Here is a 16679-nt window from a genome sequence, read left to right on the forward strand (position 1 = left end):
CGTAGAGATTCTGTTGTATCCACCACCATGTTCCTTGCTCCCAGGTACCTGTTCCTCCACTAGCAAGGGCCGAGGATGTGCCCTTCTTCTCTGTAAGTGTTTCGCCTCTTGACTCCAGCTGAACAGGATATTGTTTTCTACTGCTTAGGCGAGCATACCTCCAGCGATCTTCACGGGGCTCGGGTATTCGCAAGAATCCAAAGCTATCAATTGAGCACGCTTCTCTCTTCAAGAGAGGAAACTCAGCCTCTAAATAGCCTTCCCAATGCAGTCAGTATCTCAACATCACTCGCCAATACAAATCACGATTCTGTTAAGTCAAGTTAATAACTAGCTATCTCGCATTCGTCGAGCTATCGGACCGAGTCAATTGGGCTCAAGATACCCAATCCGAGGCTGGTAAATTCGGGCTTTGGCGAGTCAGTTCGATTACAATTCATACAATTAGGGATAAAAAGCCATAACCCATTATGCTGGCTAACCGTTAAAACGATTTTCTATCTAATAATTGTGCTTATAAATACACTTATTTCAGAGCAATCACATCCATCTCAAAGGAATTTCCCTCGGGAGGAATCTTGGATACCTCCATCACACTTCTTGCGGGAAGGTGAGGGAAATACTGGACGTAGACCGAGTTGAAGTCATCGTAATCACGATCAATATCCAGGAAAAAGACCTGCGATTCCATATATCAGATATCCGTAAGCTGTTGTGTAGACTCGGGTACTTACAGTAACCTTAATAACCTTCGCAGTCGAACTGCCAGCAGCCTCCAGCAAAGTCTTAGCGTTTTCGCACACGAGTCTGGCTTTATCCGCAATAGAACCCTGGAAAACAGAGCCATCGGGACTAATAGGGCATTGGCCAGCGAGGAAGACTAGACCGTCGAGGGGGGCAACGGTGAAAGTGCCATGAGACTAGAGACCCGTATGAGCTTTATGTATATATATATATATATATATATATATTGGTTGAACCAGAGAGGTAAATGATATACTTACGTATGGGCCCATAGCTATTAAAGAGAAGAGGGTTGTTAGTTAGTTAGAACATACTGGGTGATGCTAGGTATGAAACTTACGTCGCTCAATCCGGTCAGACATTATGCTCTTCAAGTGCTTGCTTGACTCCTGCTTCAGGGTCTGGACCTCGGCAGTCTCCTGGGGCTTTGTGTACTTGGGGGTTTCCATTGTAGGGAAAGTGATAGAGTTAATTCTTGCAAAGCACTGCAATGTATGATAATGAAGCCGTGAGGAAGAGGATATTGAATTGTTTGAGTCGTTGTTGATTTTTCTTGAGAAACCGTTGCGTATTCTTCCTGGGTTAATATAGGTTTCAAGATCTAGTAACCTTGTAGATATTAGAAGACGGTTGAAGCTAGAAAGTACGTCACAACCCAGCTTATCGGCTGCTTCGGCGTCCATGAACAAATGCAATTCGTATTGCGAAGAATACATCTCGGAAGCAGTACTGACCTTACATTCGGGTGTCTACTCCGTAGGTTGGATCCTAGCTAGGCGTGGATTGGAGTTCAGCTTCATCTAACTCTACGTGATCGTGTTTTCCAGATCAAAGGATAGGAAAGAGACAGCGATCCAATGGATTGTACTGTAGGAAGATGGCAATGCATTACCTCCAAGTGGCTGAGATCCCTTATCGGATACTCCATACACGACTCCAACATCTTTAAACTATAATACGCAGGAACCAAAATACTAGTTTAAACCTTAGTATTCGACTGAAACAGAGAGTAACGAAGGACTCCGTAGTGCGCACAATCGGAGACAGAATTCTCATTCCTCATCTAGCCCAATCCGGAGCTAACATGGTATGCTGGTAGAGGCAGCCCAGGTGCCATCTATACAGCAGCAAACATGTCTACTGTGGGCAATGTGTGGGGTAGGCAACTGGGGAATAAGAACCTTGCACCGTTTACTTCGGTATAGTATACCACTACACCAGAATACAGTAGCCACATCAACTGTGTTCCTATTTCACCAGAGATTCCTTATCATGGCGTGGCAGCGGTCATAGTAGCCTCTGGGCTAGGAGTAGATTGCTCAGTGCTCACCCAATGGCAACCTCTTCCGGTATAACCAGTTACTATTGAGTTGTGGGGTCGAATCCACTTTGTCGCCCACCAGATAAGGAACTGATCACATAAGTACACTAGTATTCCAGAAACAACGCGTAGCCTGATTAGGCAATATAATACCATCCCACATACTAGTAGGTACTCCGTACATGTCCCCGAATTTGAAGCCCTTCCGATCTCCCAACACCCAAATGCAAGGAGGTAGCGGCATAATATTGAAGATCGGGTGTTCATCAAAACAATCGCCCTAGCCATGCCTCTCACCGAGTGCAAGCAGTCATTACTTACGACAAACCAGCGGTATACGAAATATTTTGGGTGTACTGAACAGCTTCAAATTGAAGATACAATACGCGTTTTTGTTGATTTTCAGAACTAGTGGGAGTAATAGAATGTACAGCTCGCCAGGTCGCCAGGTCGCCAGGTGGCTACCAAATTTGACTAGTTGGGACCAGGTAGGACTGGTAATGACCAAATTCTATTACTATATATAATAATACTAGTAGTAAGTTAGTAATATATTCTATAAAGCTATAGGATTCAAAATTACCTATCTAGTAATACTAGTTATGACTAGTTAGGACTAATTTAAGTAGTAAAATACTACCTAGTAAGATAAGATTTAGTATAGTATACTTTTTATAGTATATTATAGTAGAATATATATCTAGTTATTACTAGTAATATCTAGAAGTTCTAGTACTACTAGTAATTACTAGTAAAATTAGAAGTTCTATGTCACGGCGCGAAGCTGTAGTACCTATCTAGTTAGATTCTGCCTTGACTGTCCGCCCTTATTCCTATATTTAAGCCATATTATCCTTGATCCTATTATAGCTCTTTAAGCTATATTCTATCTATTACCTAATATCTATTATTCTATTATTCTATCTAGTTAGCTCCTAGTTAATAAATATCTAAATCTAATTTTATCTCCTAATATTATATAGCTCCTCTTTACTAGGAATTAATTATTATTATTATACCTATCTTACTATTTATACTACTTAAAAATATAAAAACCCTCCTATATAATACTTTTAATAAATTAAGATAGTATATTATTAAGATATATTAATTTTTTATTACTATTATAGAAGAACTCTATAAATTATTTATCTTATACTTTACTATTACTAATCTTTTTAATTATATTTAATAGAAAAATAGTATAATTAAGTACTAGAAGATATAAGCTAAAAAAATCTAATAAGAGCTATTTAAAGTACTTACTTAAAATAATATATTTTTTTAATTATTATTTTTTTTTCAAAAAAATATTAATATTATTACTCTTCCTATTATTATTATTACTCTTATTATATCTATTTTTACTATCTAAATTTTTAAATAACTTCCTAATCTTAATAAGTTTAATAATTAATAAAATAATTTAAGATATTTTATTTCTTAAATTTACTAGAAAATAATTATAAATCTTAATTATTTTCTAATCTTAAATAGTAGAATAATTTATATAATTAATTATTTTAAAAAAATTTTATATACTTAAATCTTATTATATATTTAAAATAAAATTTATAAATTAAATAATTATATTAAGATTTTAGAAATCTTAAAAAAAGTTTTTAGAAATCTAAATCTAAAAATTAATACTTATATTAATTTATTTTATTTTTAATAAATTTATTATAAGTTTAGTATTTTTTTTATTAAATTCTAATATCTTATATTAAAAAGAAATATAAATAAAGATATCTTACTTATAATTCTAGAATAAGTTATTAGCTAAGAATTTTAAGAAATATTAATATATTTTAAGGCCTTATTATAATACTATAATTTTATTAATTATTTATAAAATCTAGAAAATTACTATTATTATTATATAAATACTACTCTACTCCTATCTATAAAGAATTCCTAGCCTTCTTAATCTATTTTAAAGCTAATTTTTACTGCCTAAATTCCTATAATCTCTATTAATCCTATTATTACTATTACTCTTACTAAAGATCTAATAAATTTATTTACTACTTATTACTTTAATTATCAAACCTAATACCTGTATTACTACTATAGCAGTACTAACTATCTAGTAAGTAGCTATCTATACCCTAACTAAAGACTAACTAGTTATATCTTTATATCTATTACTAAACTAGACTTATACCTCTTATTAATTAAAATCCTGCCTGCTAAATACTCTATATCTCCTAAATTAGAAAATAGAGTATCTCTAATCTAAATTATAATTAAGAATATTCCTAACACTCTCTCTATTTATTAAAGGCTATAATAGCTAGAATAATAATAAAAGAAAAAAATTACTAATCTAAACTAATAATTCTATTTATTAATCTAAAAATCTCTAATAAGACTTTATTAATCTTTACTATAATTAATTCTAGAGCTAAAAATAAATATTTTATAGATTATAATTAGATTATAGATAATTAACTAGAAATACTATTATTAAGAAATTTTATCTTATTAAGGAGATTTAATAGTACTCTAGTAAAGTCTAATTATATTATTTATTTTATTTATTTAACTTAAAGAATTTATAATTATATTAAAAAGAATATTACTTTTTTTATAATCTAATTTATATATTTTTCTATTATTCTTAACTTATCTTAATTAAAGACTTATAACTTTTAAATTAGATTTATTAATTATACTATTCTATTTAAAAGCTCTTATTATAAAAAATACTATAATATATCTCTAAAATTTATAAAAATTTTAATATTATATAATATACTATTAAAAGCTTTTTTTTAATATTTTAATTTCTATCTTAAATCTCTAAAGAATTAAGATATTACTAGAATCTTAATTACTACTTATATTATATATACTTGTTATAAATACTAGATATTTACTATTATTATTACTAATATTAAAGCTATTTTAAATCTTATTATTATTATTAAATCTAAACTATAAGAATAACTACTTCCTAAATTTATTAAATTTTATAATATATTCTTACTAAAGGAGGCTAAGTATTTATTACCTTATTAATTTAATAATTATAAGATTAAATTACTACCTAGAAAAACTCTACTTTTTAGGAGCTTGTATAATATATCTTAAGATAAACTAAAAATTTTAAAGAAATAGATTAAAGAAAATTTAAAAAAAGATTTTATTTATTTTAGTTTTTCTCCTACTATATTCCTTATTTTATTTATAAAAAAACTTAAAGAAGGCCTATAATTTTATATAAATTATTAAGTCCTAAATATAATTATTATAAAAGATTATTACTTACTACTATTAATAAAAAAAATATTAAATAATTTAAAAAAAATAAAATATTTTTTAAAAATTAATATTATTTTTACTTTTAATAATCTATAGATTAAGAAAGGACAAGAATATTTTATTATTTTTTAAATTTAATTAGGCCTATTTAAATTCTTAATAATATTATTTAAGCTTACTAGAGCTCTAGTATTATTTTAGAAATTTATTAATAAAGTCCTATATAATTATTTAGATATTTTTTATACTATATATCTAGATAATATTCTAATTTATAGCTAAATCTATACTAAATATACTTATTATATTTAATAAATATTAGAATATCTATAAGTAGTAGGACTTTATACTAAATTTAGTAAATATAAATTCTTTATATATAAAATAAAGTTTCTAGAACTAATTATAGATAGAGATAGCTTTTAAATAGATTCTAATAAAGTAAAAATAATTACTAAGTAAGAAATACTAATCTATCTAATTAATATTTAAGTCTTTATTAACTTTAGGAACTTTTACTACTAATTTATTTATAATTTTTTAAAAATTATTAGACTATTAATTAACCTAATTAAGAAAAATATTAACTTTAATTAGATATTTACCTATTAAAAAATATTTAAATAACTAAAAACTACTTTTATAAATATTCTAATATTAAAACTTTTTAATTAATTAAAAAATATAATTCTAGAAATTAATATCTCTAATTATATATTTACTAGAGTATTATTATAATATAATAATAAAAATATATTATACTTTATTATATTTTTTTCTAAAAAATATTCTATAATAAAATATAATTATAAAATTTATAATAAAGAATTATTAGCTATTATTTATTATTTTAAAGAATAATATCCTAAATTAAAAGAAACTCTATTATTTATAAAAATTATTATAAATTACTAGAATCTAGAATATTTTATATTAACTAAGCTACTAAATTATTAATAAGCCTGCTAGTTTAAATTTTTATTAAGATTTAACTTCTAAATATATTATTACTCTAGAAAGTTAAATATTAAGCCTAATATATTAATTAGAAAATTAGAGAACTTATCTAAAAAAGAGAATAAATAATTTCTTTACTAGAACTAGATTATTCTAAAATCTAAAAATCTACTACCTAAGACTACTACTAATCTAAAACTAAATATTAATAACTAATATTAAGTATATTTTATTAAATAACCTACTACTAATAAACTAATCTCCCTGCTACTAATACTATAACTACTATTTAATAAAGCTTATTTATAAGATAAAAAGCTCTAATCTATTCTAAATATTTTAAAAAATAATCTACTAAAATATCTTAATATTATACTAGTTAATTATAAATATACTAGTCTATATTTAAAATATTAAGACTAACTTTATATATCTAACTATAATAAGATAAAAGCTAAAATACTAAAATTTTATTATAAAAATCTTATTACTAGATATCTTAAAAAAATTAATATATATAAATTAATATTATATAAATATTTCTAGCCTAGAATCTATAAATATATTAATTAATAAGTCTAGAATTATTACCTTTATTACTAAATTACTTCTTTCTAAGAAGTAAAATAAGGAGTACTAAGGCCTTTACTAATTTTTAAATATATCTAGTAAGATATAAGTATAGACTTTATTATATATTTATTATTAAGTAATAATTATAATACTATCCTAGTTATAATTAATTATTTAATAAAGATAAAGTATTTTTTTTCTTATACTAGAATAATTAATACTAAAAAAATAGCTAATCTATATCTTAAATATATCTAGAAGCTCTATAGTATCCTTAAAATAATTATATTAAATTATAGAGTTTAATTTATTATTATTTTTTAAAAATATTTAATATTCTATCTAAAAATTTATAACTTATTATTTACTATTTATTACTCTAAGATTAATAATTAAATTAAATATATTAATACTATCTTAAAATAATACTTATAAGTATATATATTATACTTATAAAATAATTAATCTAAATAATTATTAATAATTAAATTTATTACTAATTCTATCTACTTTAAGTTTATAAAAGTATTACTATTTATGACTAATTATAGATTTTATCTAATATTAAGATTTAAATTAAGCTACTTTATTATTTATCTTACTAAAAAAAATATTAAAAAATTTACTAATATTATATATAAAATTTATAAATTTATTTATATTAAGATTTTATTTACTTAAGCCTATTATAAAGTATAAACTAATTATTAAAAGTAATCTATATATTACTATACTATAGAGTAAGAAGTCTAACTAGATATTTATAATATTTAAATATTCTATTTATAGAAAAAATTAGACTAGAAGAATTTTAAACTATATTATATTAAGAAAATTATTAGCTTATATATTTATAAATTTAAATTATTTAAAAATATAAGAATTTATTTTATATTTAATATATTTTTATTTTACTTTATTATTAATAACTCTTTACTTAGTTAATATTCTAATCTATTATTATTTATTAAAGTAGAAGAATTAAAAGAATAAGAAGTTAAAAAAGTTCTTAATTCTTAATAAATTTATTAAGGTTATAGTAAATCTAAGCTATAATATATTATTAAATAAATTAAATATAATAAACTAATTAAAGAGCTTATTAAATATCTAGAGAATATTTATTAATTAATAAATAATTATTATCTTTATTATTCTAAGAAATCCTAGCTAATTTCTTCCTAGTCTTAATAGAGTTTAATCCTAAGGAGGGGGGTATTATTATAGTGCAAAGCTATAGTACTTATCTAGCTAGATTCTACCTTAACTATCTACCCTTATTCCTATATTTAAGCTATATTATCCTTAATCCTATTATAGCTCTTTAAGCTATGTCCTATCTATTACCTGATACCTACTATTCTGCTGTTCTGTCTAGTTAGCTCCTAGTCAATAAATATCTGAATCCGACTCTGCCCCCTGACAATATCTAACTAGAAAGATTTATAAATTAATCCTATTTAAAATAAGATTTAATATTCCCTAGTTTCTAGATTATCCTAACTTACTTAATTATCTAGAAATAGTATTTAAAGACTTTAATTAAGTTTAAAATACTTAAAATTATCTTTATAATTAGAAATAAAGAAACTTAAACTTTAATACTTATTTTATAAAATTCTATTATCTTATTCTAGAAGAAGAAATACTTAATAACTTTTTAATATCTTTCCTAACTTAAAATATCTTAATTAAATTTTAAAATATATTACTTTATAACCCTACCTTATTTTAAGATTTCTAAGAATATATTAATTACCTCTAGTTACTAGAAAACTATTACTACTAATACTAGCTATAAGTATCCTATTCTTACCTAATATCTAGTTCCTACTATTCTAGTCTAGTAATACTAAGAAATCTTTCTAGTTCTATTTTATTTAATTATCTAGTTATATCTTCTATACCTAAAAAAAATTTAGATATTATAGATTTATTTTATACCTACTATATATTATACTTTTCTAGGAGAGGATAATATAAGTATAAGAAATATTTTTACTATAAAAATAAAATATATTATATAAAAAATTATTTCTTATTTAATTAATACTTTATATAAATCTAAGAATAGATAAATATACTAGTATATTATTCTAGCTTAATTTTTATTATAATATTACCTATTTTTTATATTATAGCTTAGAATAACTACTTTACTATCCTAGAGAAACCTAACTAATTATACTCCCCTAATACCTTACCTAACTTAAAAAATAGAGTCTACTTAGCTATAGTTACTACCTAGTACTAGAACATACATAGAAGCCCTTACTACTAAATATATTATTTTATTTATTTTATACTATTACTAAATTAACTAACTTCTTTAATCCCTATTATATACATGCTAACCTAATAATATAATAAGTATAATTATATTAAGAAAATCTAAAAATACTAACTTATACTATAATTAATTCTAGAGCTAAAGAAGTTAGCTTTATAAATTATTAATAAATAGAAATATATAAACTAAAAACTATTCTATTTCTTTATTTAATATTTCTATCTAGCTTCTATAATAAGAAAATAAAAGAAGATATAATAACTTATTATATAAAAGCTAACTTATTATTAAATAATTATTATAACTAGAAATCTATCTTTTATATTACTTATCTCTTTTATTACTTAATTATTCTAAGACTAGCCTAGCTTATTATATATAATCTAAAGATATATTTCTCTAATTAAATAGCTATATTTAATAATTAATATTATTATAAATATTATAATATATTTCTTAAGCCTATAAAAGTAAGGGCTCTAATAAATATTTTTTAGAAAGATTAATTTAAGTAACTAAATTAATAAAAAAAATTACTAGAATTAAAATCCTTTATACTTATAAAAATATACTAAATATTCCTAAGAGTACTAGCTATATATACCTGCTATCTAATATAGAAATTATACTAGACCTTGTTAGATAAAGTTAATAAAGAACTAAAGTATAAAGATACTAGTCTTAAATTACTATCTATACTTCTTCTAGAATTATAAGATTTTTAAGATATATTTAATCTTTAAGAAGTAAAGAAGCTACTACTATACTAACTATATAACTATAATATTAAGATTTAAGAAGAAAAATAGTGTCACAGGGAGCAGGCAGGCAGTAGGTGTAGCTAACAGCAGGGTATATATTCAGGCTATCTGCGTATAGGTACAATAGGTAGGGATTAGATTAGGATAAGGATATAGCTTAAAGAGCTATAATAGGATTAGGGGTAATATAGTTTAAATATAGGAGTAGAGATAGATAATTAAGATAAAATCTAACTAAATAAATATATAATTATATTATAATAATATTCTCTTTTTTAAGCTAAACTCTAGTAAAGTATTCTTAAAATTTAAGCTTTCTAGAGTAATAGTAATAATAAATAATAATATATTTAATAATATTTTTTAAGTAGTTAGCAGGAATTTTAATAATAATAAAATATTTAATTTATTTAATAATATACTTTAAATATAAATAATTATCTTAATTATAATAATTCTAGTAAGAGTTAATTATTTTCTTAATTTCTTATTCTTTAATATTATTAATTTTAATATATAAGGATTTAATTTCCTTTTATTTAGATAATAAGTTTTTAGTAATTAAGTATAATAATTTAATATAAAATACTAAATATATTTTTATATTCTTAAGCAGGTCTAATTTATAAATATAAGGATTAATAATCTTTTTAATAAGAAAGAAATCTAGATTTTTCTAGTCTAATTTCTTTTAAAGGTATAGAGTTATAATATTCTTAATATTTAATTAGATTAATTAGTTCTTAATATAATATTTAGTAGAATAATATTTTTAATTAATATAATATTTATAGTAGGCTTAAGTAATAATTATAATAATATAATAATATTCTTATATTTATTTTATAATTAGAATAAATTAATAAATATTATAAGTTTATAAATAATAATTAAATAAGATAAATTTAAATCCTATATAAAAATTAAAATTATATAAAGTAAAGAATAAGAAATATCTAGTAATCTTAAAATTAATATTATTAGTAATAAATTCTACTATAAGTAGTTATTTAGCCTAATTATTTTATAAGTAATTAATATAAACTTATAAATATTATTCTAAAATAATATTTATATATTTAATTTATTTATTAATCTTAGAATAATAAATAATAGATAAGAGTAATCTTATCTTTAAAATATAGTTTAAGTATATCTAGAATATTAATATAAACTAGAATCTTTAATTAAATATAATAGACTTAAGAAATCTATAAAATTTCTAAATATAATCTTAAAATAGGTAAGTAGCTCTCTTAGTATTATAAATATTATTATAAAGAATATAGTATTAAAATTTTATTAATTAATTAATTATTATTATAATAGTATTAAAGCCTAAGCTTTAAGATAGATATATAATAAAATTAATAAATATATCTTTTTAGGAATTTTTAAATATAAGTAAGAAATAAAGTACTTTTTAATATCTATTTTAATAAGATATAGATTATTTATAAATATAATAATTATAAATTTATTACTTTATAAACTATAGTATTCTAGGCTAGTAATATAATTATAATAGTAATTTATAAATTTTTAATTTATTTTAATAATTAATAATTATATTCTTATAATATTTATATATTAATTCTATCTTTAATTCTTTTATATTAGGGATATATAATTAGTTATAGTAAAATAAGAGTTTAAAATAATAAGTATATTTAGATAATATAATTAATAAATAGTAATTATAACTCTTTTCTAGATTTTCTAGAATATTATTAAAGACTAGATCTTATTTATAATCCTTATTTAGGTACTCTCTTAATTATTTAAGGAGCTAGATAATTTTTTTTTCTTTAGGCTTAGGTAGCTAGAAGTATACTAACTTCCTTCTAGTAATAGTTTAAAGCTAGATTAACTATAATATTTACTAGCTCTATAACTTCTTTAAATATTTAGGCAGGAAGCTTACTAAGTTTTTTCTTTTTAATATTATTTAACTCTAATATAGTAAGTATTTATTCCCCTTCTTAAGGAGATCCTATAACCTTCTAATTAAGTTATCTAGTTTTATCCTATACTTACTCAGGTAATAATTAATTATAAAATTAAAGTAAGATAGGAATTTAGATTATTAGACTTATTATTAATTTAATATCTTAATTATTATAAAATACTCTAGATTTCTATAATTAATTATAATCTTAATTAAATACTAGTATTCTTCTAGTTCTAGAATCTATTTTTCTAAATAATAAATAATTACTAGTAACTTCTTATTATATATCTTATAATTATACTTAATTAAAATTATTTTCTTTAAGTAGAATCTTACTAGATATAAAATTCTATTATTATTATATTATAATAATATTCTAGTAGATATAAAATCTAAAATATTAATTTCTAAAATAGCTAGTTAATTTTAATTAAAGGATTTTAATATTAGTTCCTTAATAAATTCTATTTTTAGTATTTTAAAAGTAGTTTAATAGATTAGAATTTATAAGAATAGGATTTCTTTTTTCTCTAAAATAATAATAAGTGCAAGAATTTACAAGAATTTTTTAATAAAATATTAGTAAAATCTAGTAAATCTTATAAAATTCTTAATATTAGTAATTATCTTAAGTAACTTCTAATCTACTATAATCTTAATCTTCTTAAGATCTATATAGGTATCTTTTCTTCTAATAATAATATCTAGAAACTTAATTTCTAACTAATAAAATTTATACTTAAATATCTTTATATATAGGTTATTATTTCTTAAAATTTATAATATTTATTTTAAATATTTAGTATATTCTTTTCTTATATAGCTATAGATTAGGATATTATTTAGAAATATATTATAGAATATATCTATATATTATTATAAGATATTATTTATAAAATATTAGAAAATAGCTAGAATACTAATTAGACTAAATAATATAATTAAGGACTTATATAGCCTAAAATAGGTTTAAAAAGTAGTTAAGTACTCTAACCTTTTCTTAATATAGATATTATTAAAGATAGCTACTAGATTAATTTTAAAGAAGTATTATATTTCTTATAGATTATTTAAGATTTCTTTAGTCAGGAATAATAAGTAATAGTCCTTAACTAATATAGTATTTAGTCCTTAATAATCTATATATAAGTAGAAGCTATCTCTAGGTTTATTAATAAATAAAATAAAAGAAATAGCTAGAAATAAGCTAGAATATATAAAACCTTTTTTTAGATTCTCTTCTAGCTATTCCTTTAGAATAATTAATTATACTCATAATATTAGGTATAATTTACTAAATAGGGGCTATTTTCCTTCTTAGATCTTGATATTATAATTATATAGTTAATATAATAGTAGCTTCTCTACTTTTTAAGGATTAAATATATCTTAGAAATCTTATAATTTTAGGAAAAGTATAGATAGTAATTTAAGACTAATATTTCTATACTTTAGTTCTTTATTAACTTTATTTAATAAGATCTAGTATAGTTTCTATACTAGATAGTAGGTATATATAGCTAGTATTCTTAGAGATATTTAGTATATTTTTATAAATATAAAGAGTTTTAATTCTAGTAATTCTTCTTATTAATTTAATTACTTAGATTAATTCTTTTAGAGAATATTTATTAGGGCTCTTACTCTTATAAACTTAAGAAATATATTATAGTATTTATAATAATATTAGCTATTAAATATAGCTATTTAATTAGAGAAATATATTTTTAAATTATATATAATAAGCTAGGCTAGTCCTAGGATAATTAGATAGTAGGAAAGATAAGTAATATAGAAAATAGATTTCTAATTATAATAATTATTTAATAATAAGTTAGCCTTTATATAATAAGTTATTATATCTTCTTTTACTTCCTTATTATAAAAGCTAGATAAAAATATTAAATAAAAAAGTAGAATAATCTTTAATTTATATATTTTTATTTATTAATAATTTATAAAGCTAATTCCTTTAGCTCTAGAATTAATTATAATATAAGTTAGTATTTTTAAATTTTCTTAATATAATTATACCTACTATACTATTAGATTAGCGCGCATATAATAAGAATTAGAGAAATTAGTTAATTTAGTAATAATATAAGATAGGTGTCAGGGGACAGAGTCAGATTCAGATATTCATTGACTAGGAGCTAATCCAGATAGAACAGTAGAATAGTAGGTATCAGGTAATAGACAGGATATAGCTCGAAGAGCTATAACAGAATTAAGGGCAATATAGCTTAAATATAGGAATAAGGGTGGATAGTTAAGGTAGAATCTAACTAGATAGGTACTATAGCTTTATACTATAATAGTACCCCCCTTCTTAAGATTAAGCTCTATTAAGACTAGGGAGGAATTAGCTAGGGTTTCTTAAGATAATAAAGGTAGTAATTATTTACTAATTAATAAATATTTTCTAGATACTTAGTAGGCTCTTTAATTAGCTTATTATATTTAATCTATTTAATAGTATATTATAGTTTAGATTTACTATAGTCTTAATAAACTTATTAAGAATTAAGGACTTTCTTAACTTTCTATTCTTTTAATCTTTCTACTTTAATAAGTAATAATAAATTAGGATATTAACTAGATAAAGGATTATTAGTAGTAGGGTAAAGTAAAGATATATTAAATATAAAATAGATTCTTATATTTTTAGATAATTTAAATTTATAAGTATATAAGTTAATAATTCTCTTAATATAATATAGTTTAAAATTTTTCTAATCTAATTTTTTCTATAAGTAGAGTATTTAAATATTATAAGTATCTAACTAAACTTCTTACTCTATAATATAGTAATATATAGATTATTTTTAGTAATTAGCTTATACTTTATAATAAGCTTAAGTAAATAAAATCTTAATATAGATAAACTTATAAATCTTATATATAATATTAGTAAACTTCTTAATATCTTTTTTAGTAGGATAAATAGTAAGATAGCTTAGTTTAAATCTTAATATTAGGTAAAATCTATAATTAGCTATAAATAGTAATACTCTTATAGACTTAGAATAAATAAAGTTAATAATAAACTTAATTATTAATAGTTATTTAAACTAATTATTTTATAGGTATAATATATATATTTATAAATATTATTTTAAGATAATATTAATATATTTAGTTTAATTATTAATCTTAGGATAATAAATAATAGATAATAAGTTATAAATTTTTAAATAAGATATTAGATATTTCTAGAAAATAATAATAAACTAGATTCTATAATTTAATATAATTATTTTAGAAATATTATAGAGTTTCTAAATATATTTAAGATATAGATTAGTTACTTTTTTAGTATTAATTATTCTAGTATAGAAAAGGAAGTACTTTATTTTTATTAAATAATTAATTATAATTAAGATAATATTATAATTATTATTTAATAATAAATATATAATAAAGTTTATATTTATATCTTATTAGGTATATTTAAGAATTAATAAAGACTTTAGTATTCCTTACTTTATTTTTTAAAAAGAAGTAATTTAATAATAAAGGTAATAATTCTAGATTTATTAATTAATATATTTATAAATTCTAAGCTAGAAATATTTATATAATATTAGTTTATATATCTTAGTTTTTCTAAAATATTTAATAGCAAGATTTTTATAATAAAATCTTAGTATTTTAGCTTTTATCTTATTATAATTAGGCATATAAAGTTAGTCTTAATATCTTAGATATAGACTAGTATATTTATAGTTAGCTAGTATAATATTAGAATATCTTAGTAGATTATCCTTTAAAATATTTAGAATAGACTAGAGCTTCTTATCTTATAGATAAGCTTTATTAAATAGTAGTTATAGTATTAGTAGCAGGGAAATTAGTTTATTAGTAGTAAGTTATTTAATAAAATATACTTAGTATTAGCTATTAATATTTAGTTTTAAATTAATAGTAATCTTAGGTAGTAGATTTTTAAATTTTAGGATAATCTAGCTCTAGTAAAGAAGTTATTTATTCCTCTTCTTAAGTAAGTCTTCTAATCTCCTAATTAGTATATTAGGCTTAGTATCTAACTTCCTAGGATAGTAATATATTTAGAAATTAAATCTTAATAGAAATTTAGATTAATAAGCTTATTAATAATTTAGTAACTTAATTAATATAAAATACTCTAGATTCTAATAATCTATAATAATCTTTATAAGTAATAAAATTCTTTTTAATTTAAGATATTATTCTTTAAAATAATAAATAATAATTAATAATTCTTTATTATAAATCTTATAATTATATTTTATTATAGAATATTTCTTAGAGAAAAATATAATAAAATATAATATATTTTTATTATTATATTATAATAGTACTCTAGTAAATATATAATTAAAGGTATTAATTTCTAGAATTATATTTTTTAACTAGTTAAAAAATTTTAATATTAGAATATTTATAAAAGTAGCTTTTAATTATTTAAATACTTCTTAATAGGCAGGTATTTAGTTAAAGTTAATATTTTTTTTAGTTAAGTTAACTAATAGTTTAATAATTTTTAAAAAATTATAAATAAATTAGTAATAAAAGTTTCTAAAATTAATAAAGGCTTAAATATTAGTTAAATAGGTTAGTATTTTTTACTTAGTAATTATTTTTATTTTATTAAGGTCTATTTAAAAGCTATCTTTATCTATAATTAGTCCTAGGAACTTTATCTCGTGCATAAAAAATTTATATTTATTAAATTTAGTATAAAGTTTTATTACTTGTAGGTATCTTAATACTTATTAGATATAATAAATATATTTAGTATAAATTTAGCTATAAATTAGAATATTATCTAGATAT

The 16679-nt window shown here is 20.8% G+C and overlaps 1 protein-coding gene across 1 annotated transcript; it reads right to left on the reverse strand.

Moving 5' to 3' along the window:
* Window positions 1-526: 526 nt before the first annotated feature.
* Window positions 527-893, reverse strand: P175DRAFT_0444575 (RidA family protein; the record flags this gene model as incomplete). Its single annotated transcript, XM_040894238.1, has 2 exons — window positions 527-679; window positions 735-893. Coding segments are annotated over 2 exons (312 nt in total), but the record flags the coding sequence as incomplete, so codon positions are not given.
* Window positions 894-16679: the final 15786 nt, after the last annotated feature.

Source organism: Aspergillus ochraceoroseus (assembly GCF_002846915.1).
Source record: "Aspergillus ochraceoroseus IBT 24754 chromosome Unknown P175scaffold_8, whole genome shotgun sequence".
NCBI classification, from domain to species: Eukaryota; Fungi; Ascomycota; class Eurotiomycetes; order Eurotiales; family Aspergillaceae; genus Aspergillus; species Aspergillus ochraceoroseus.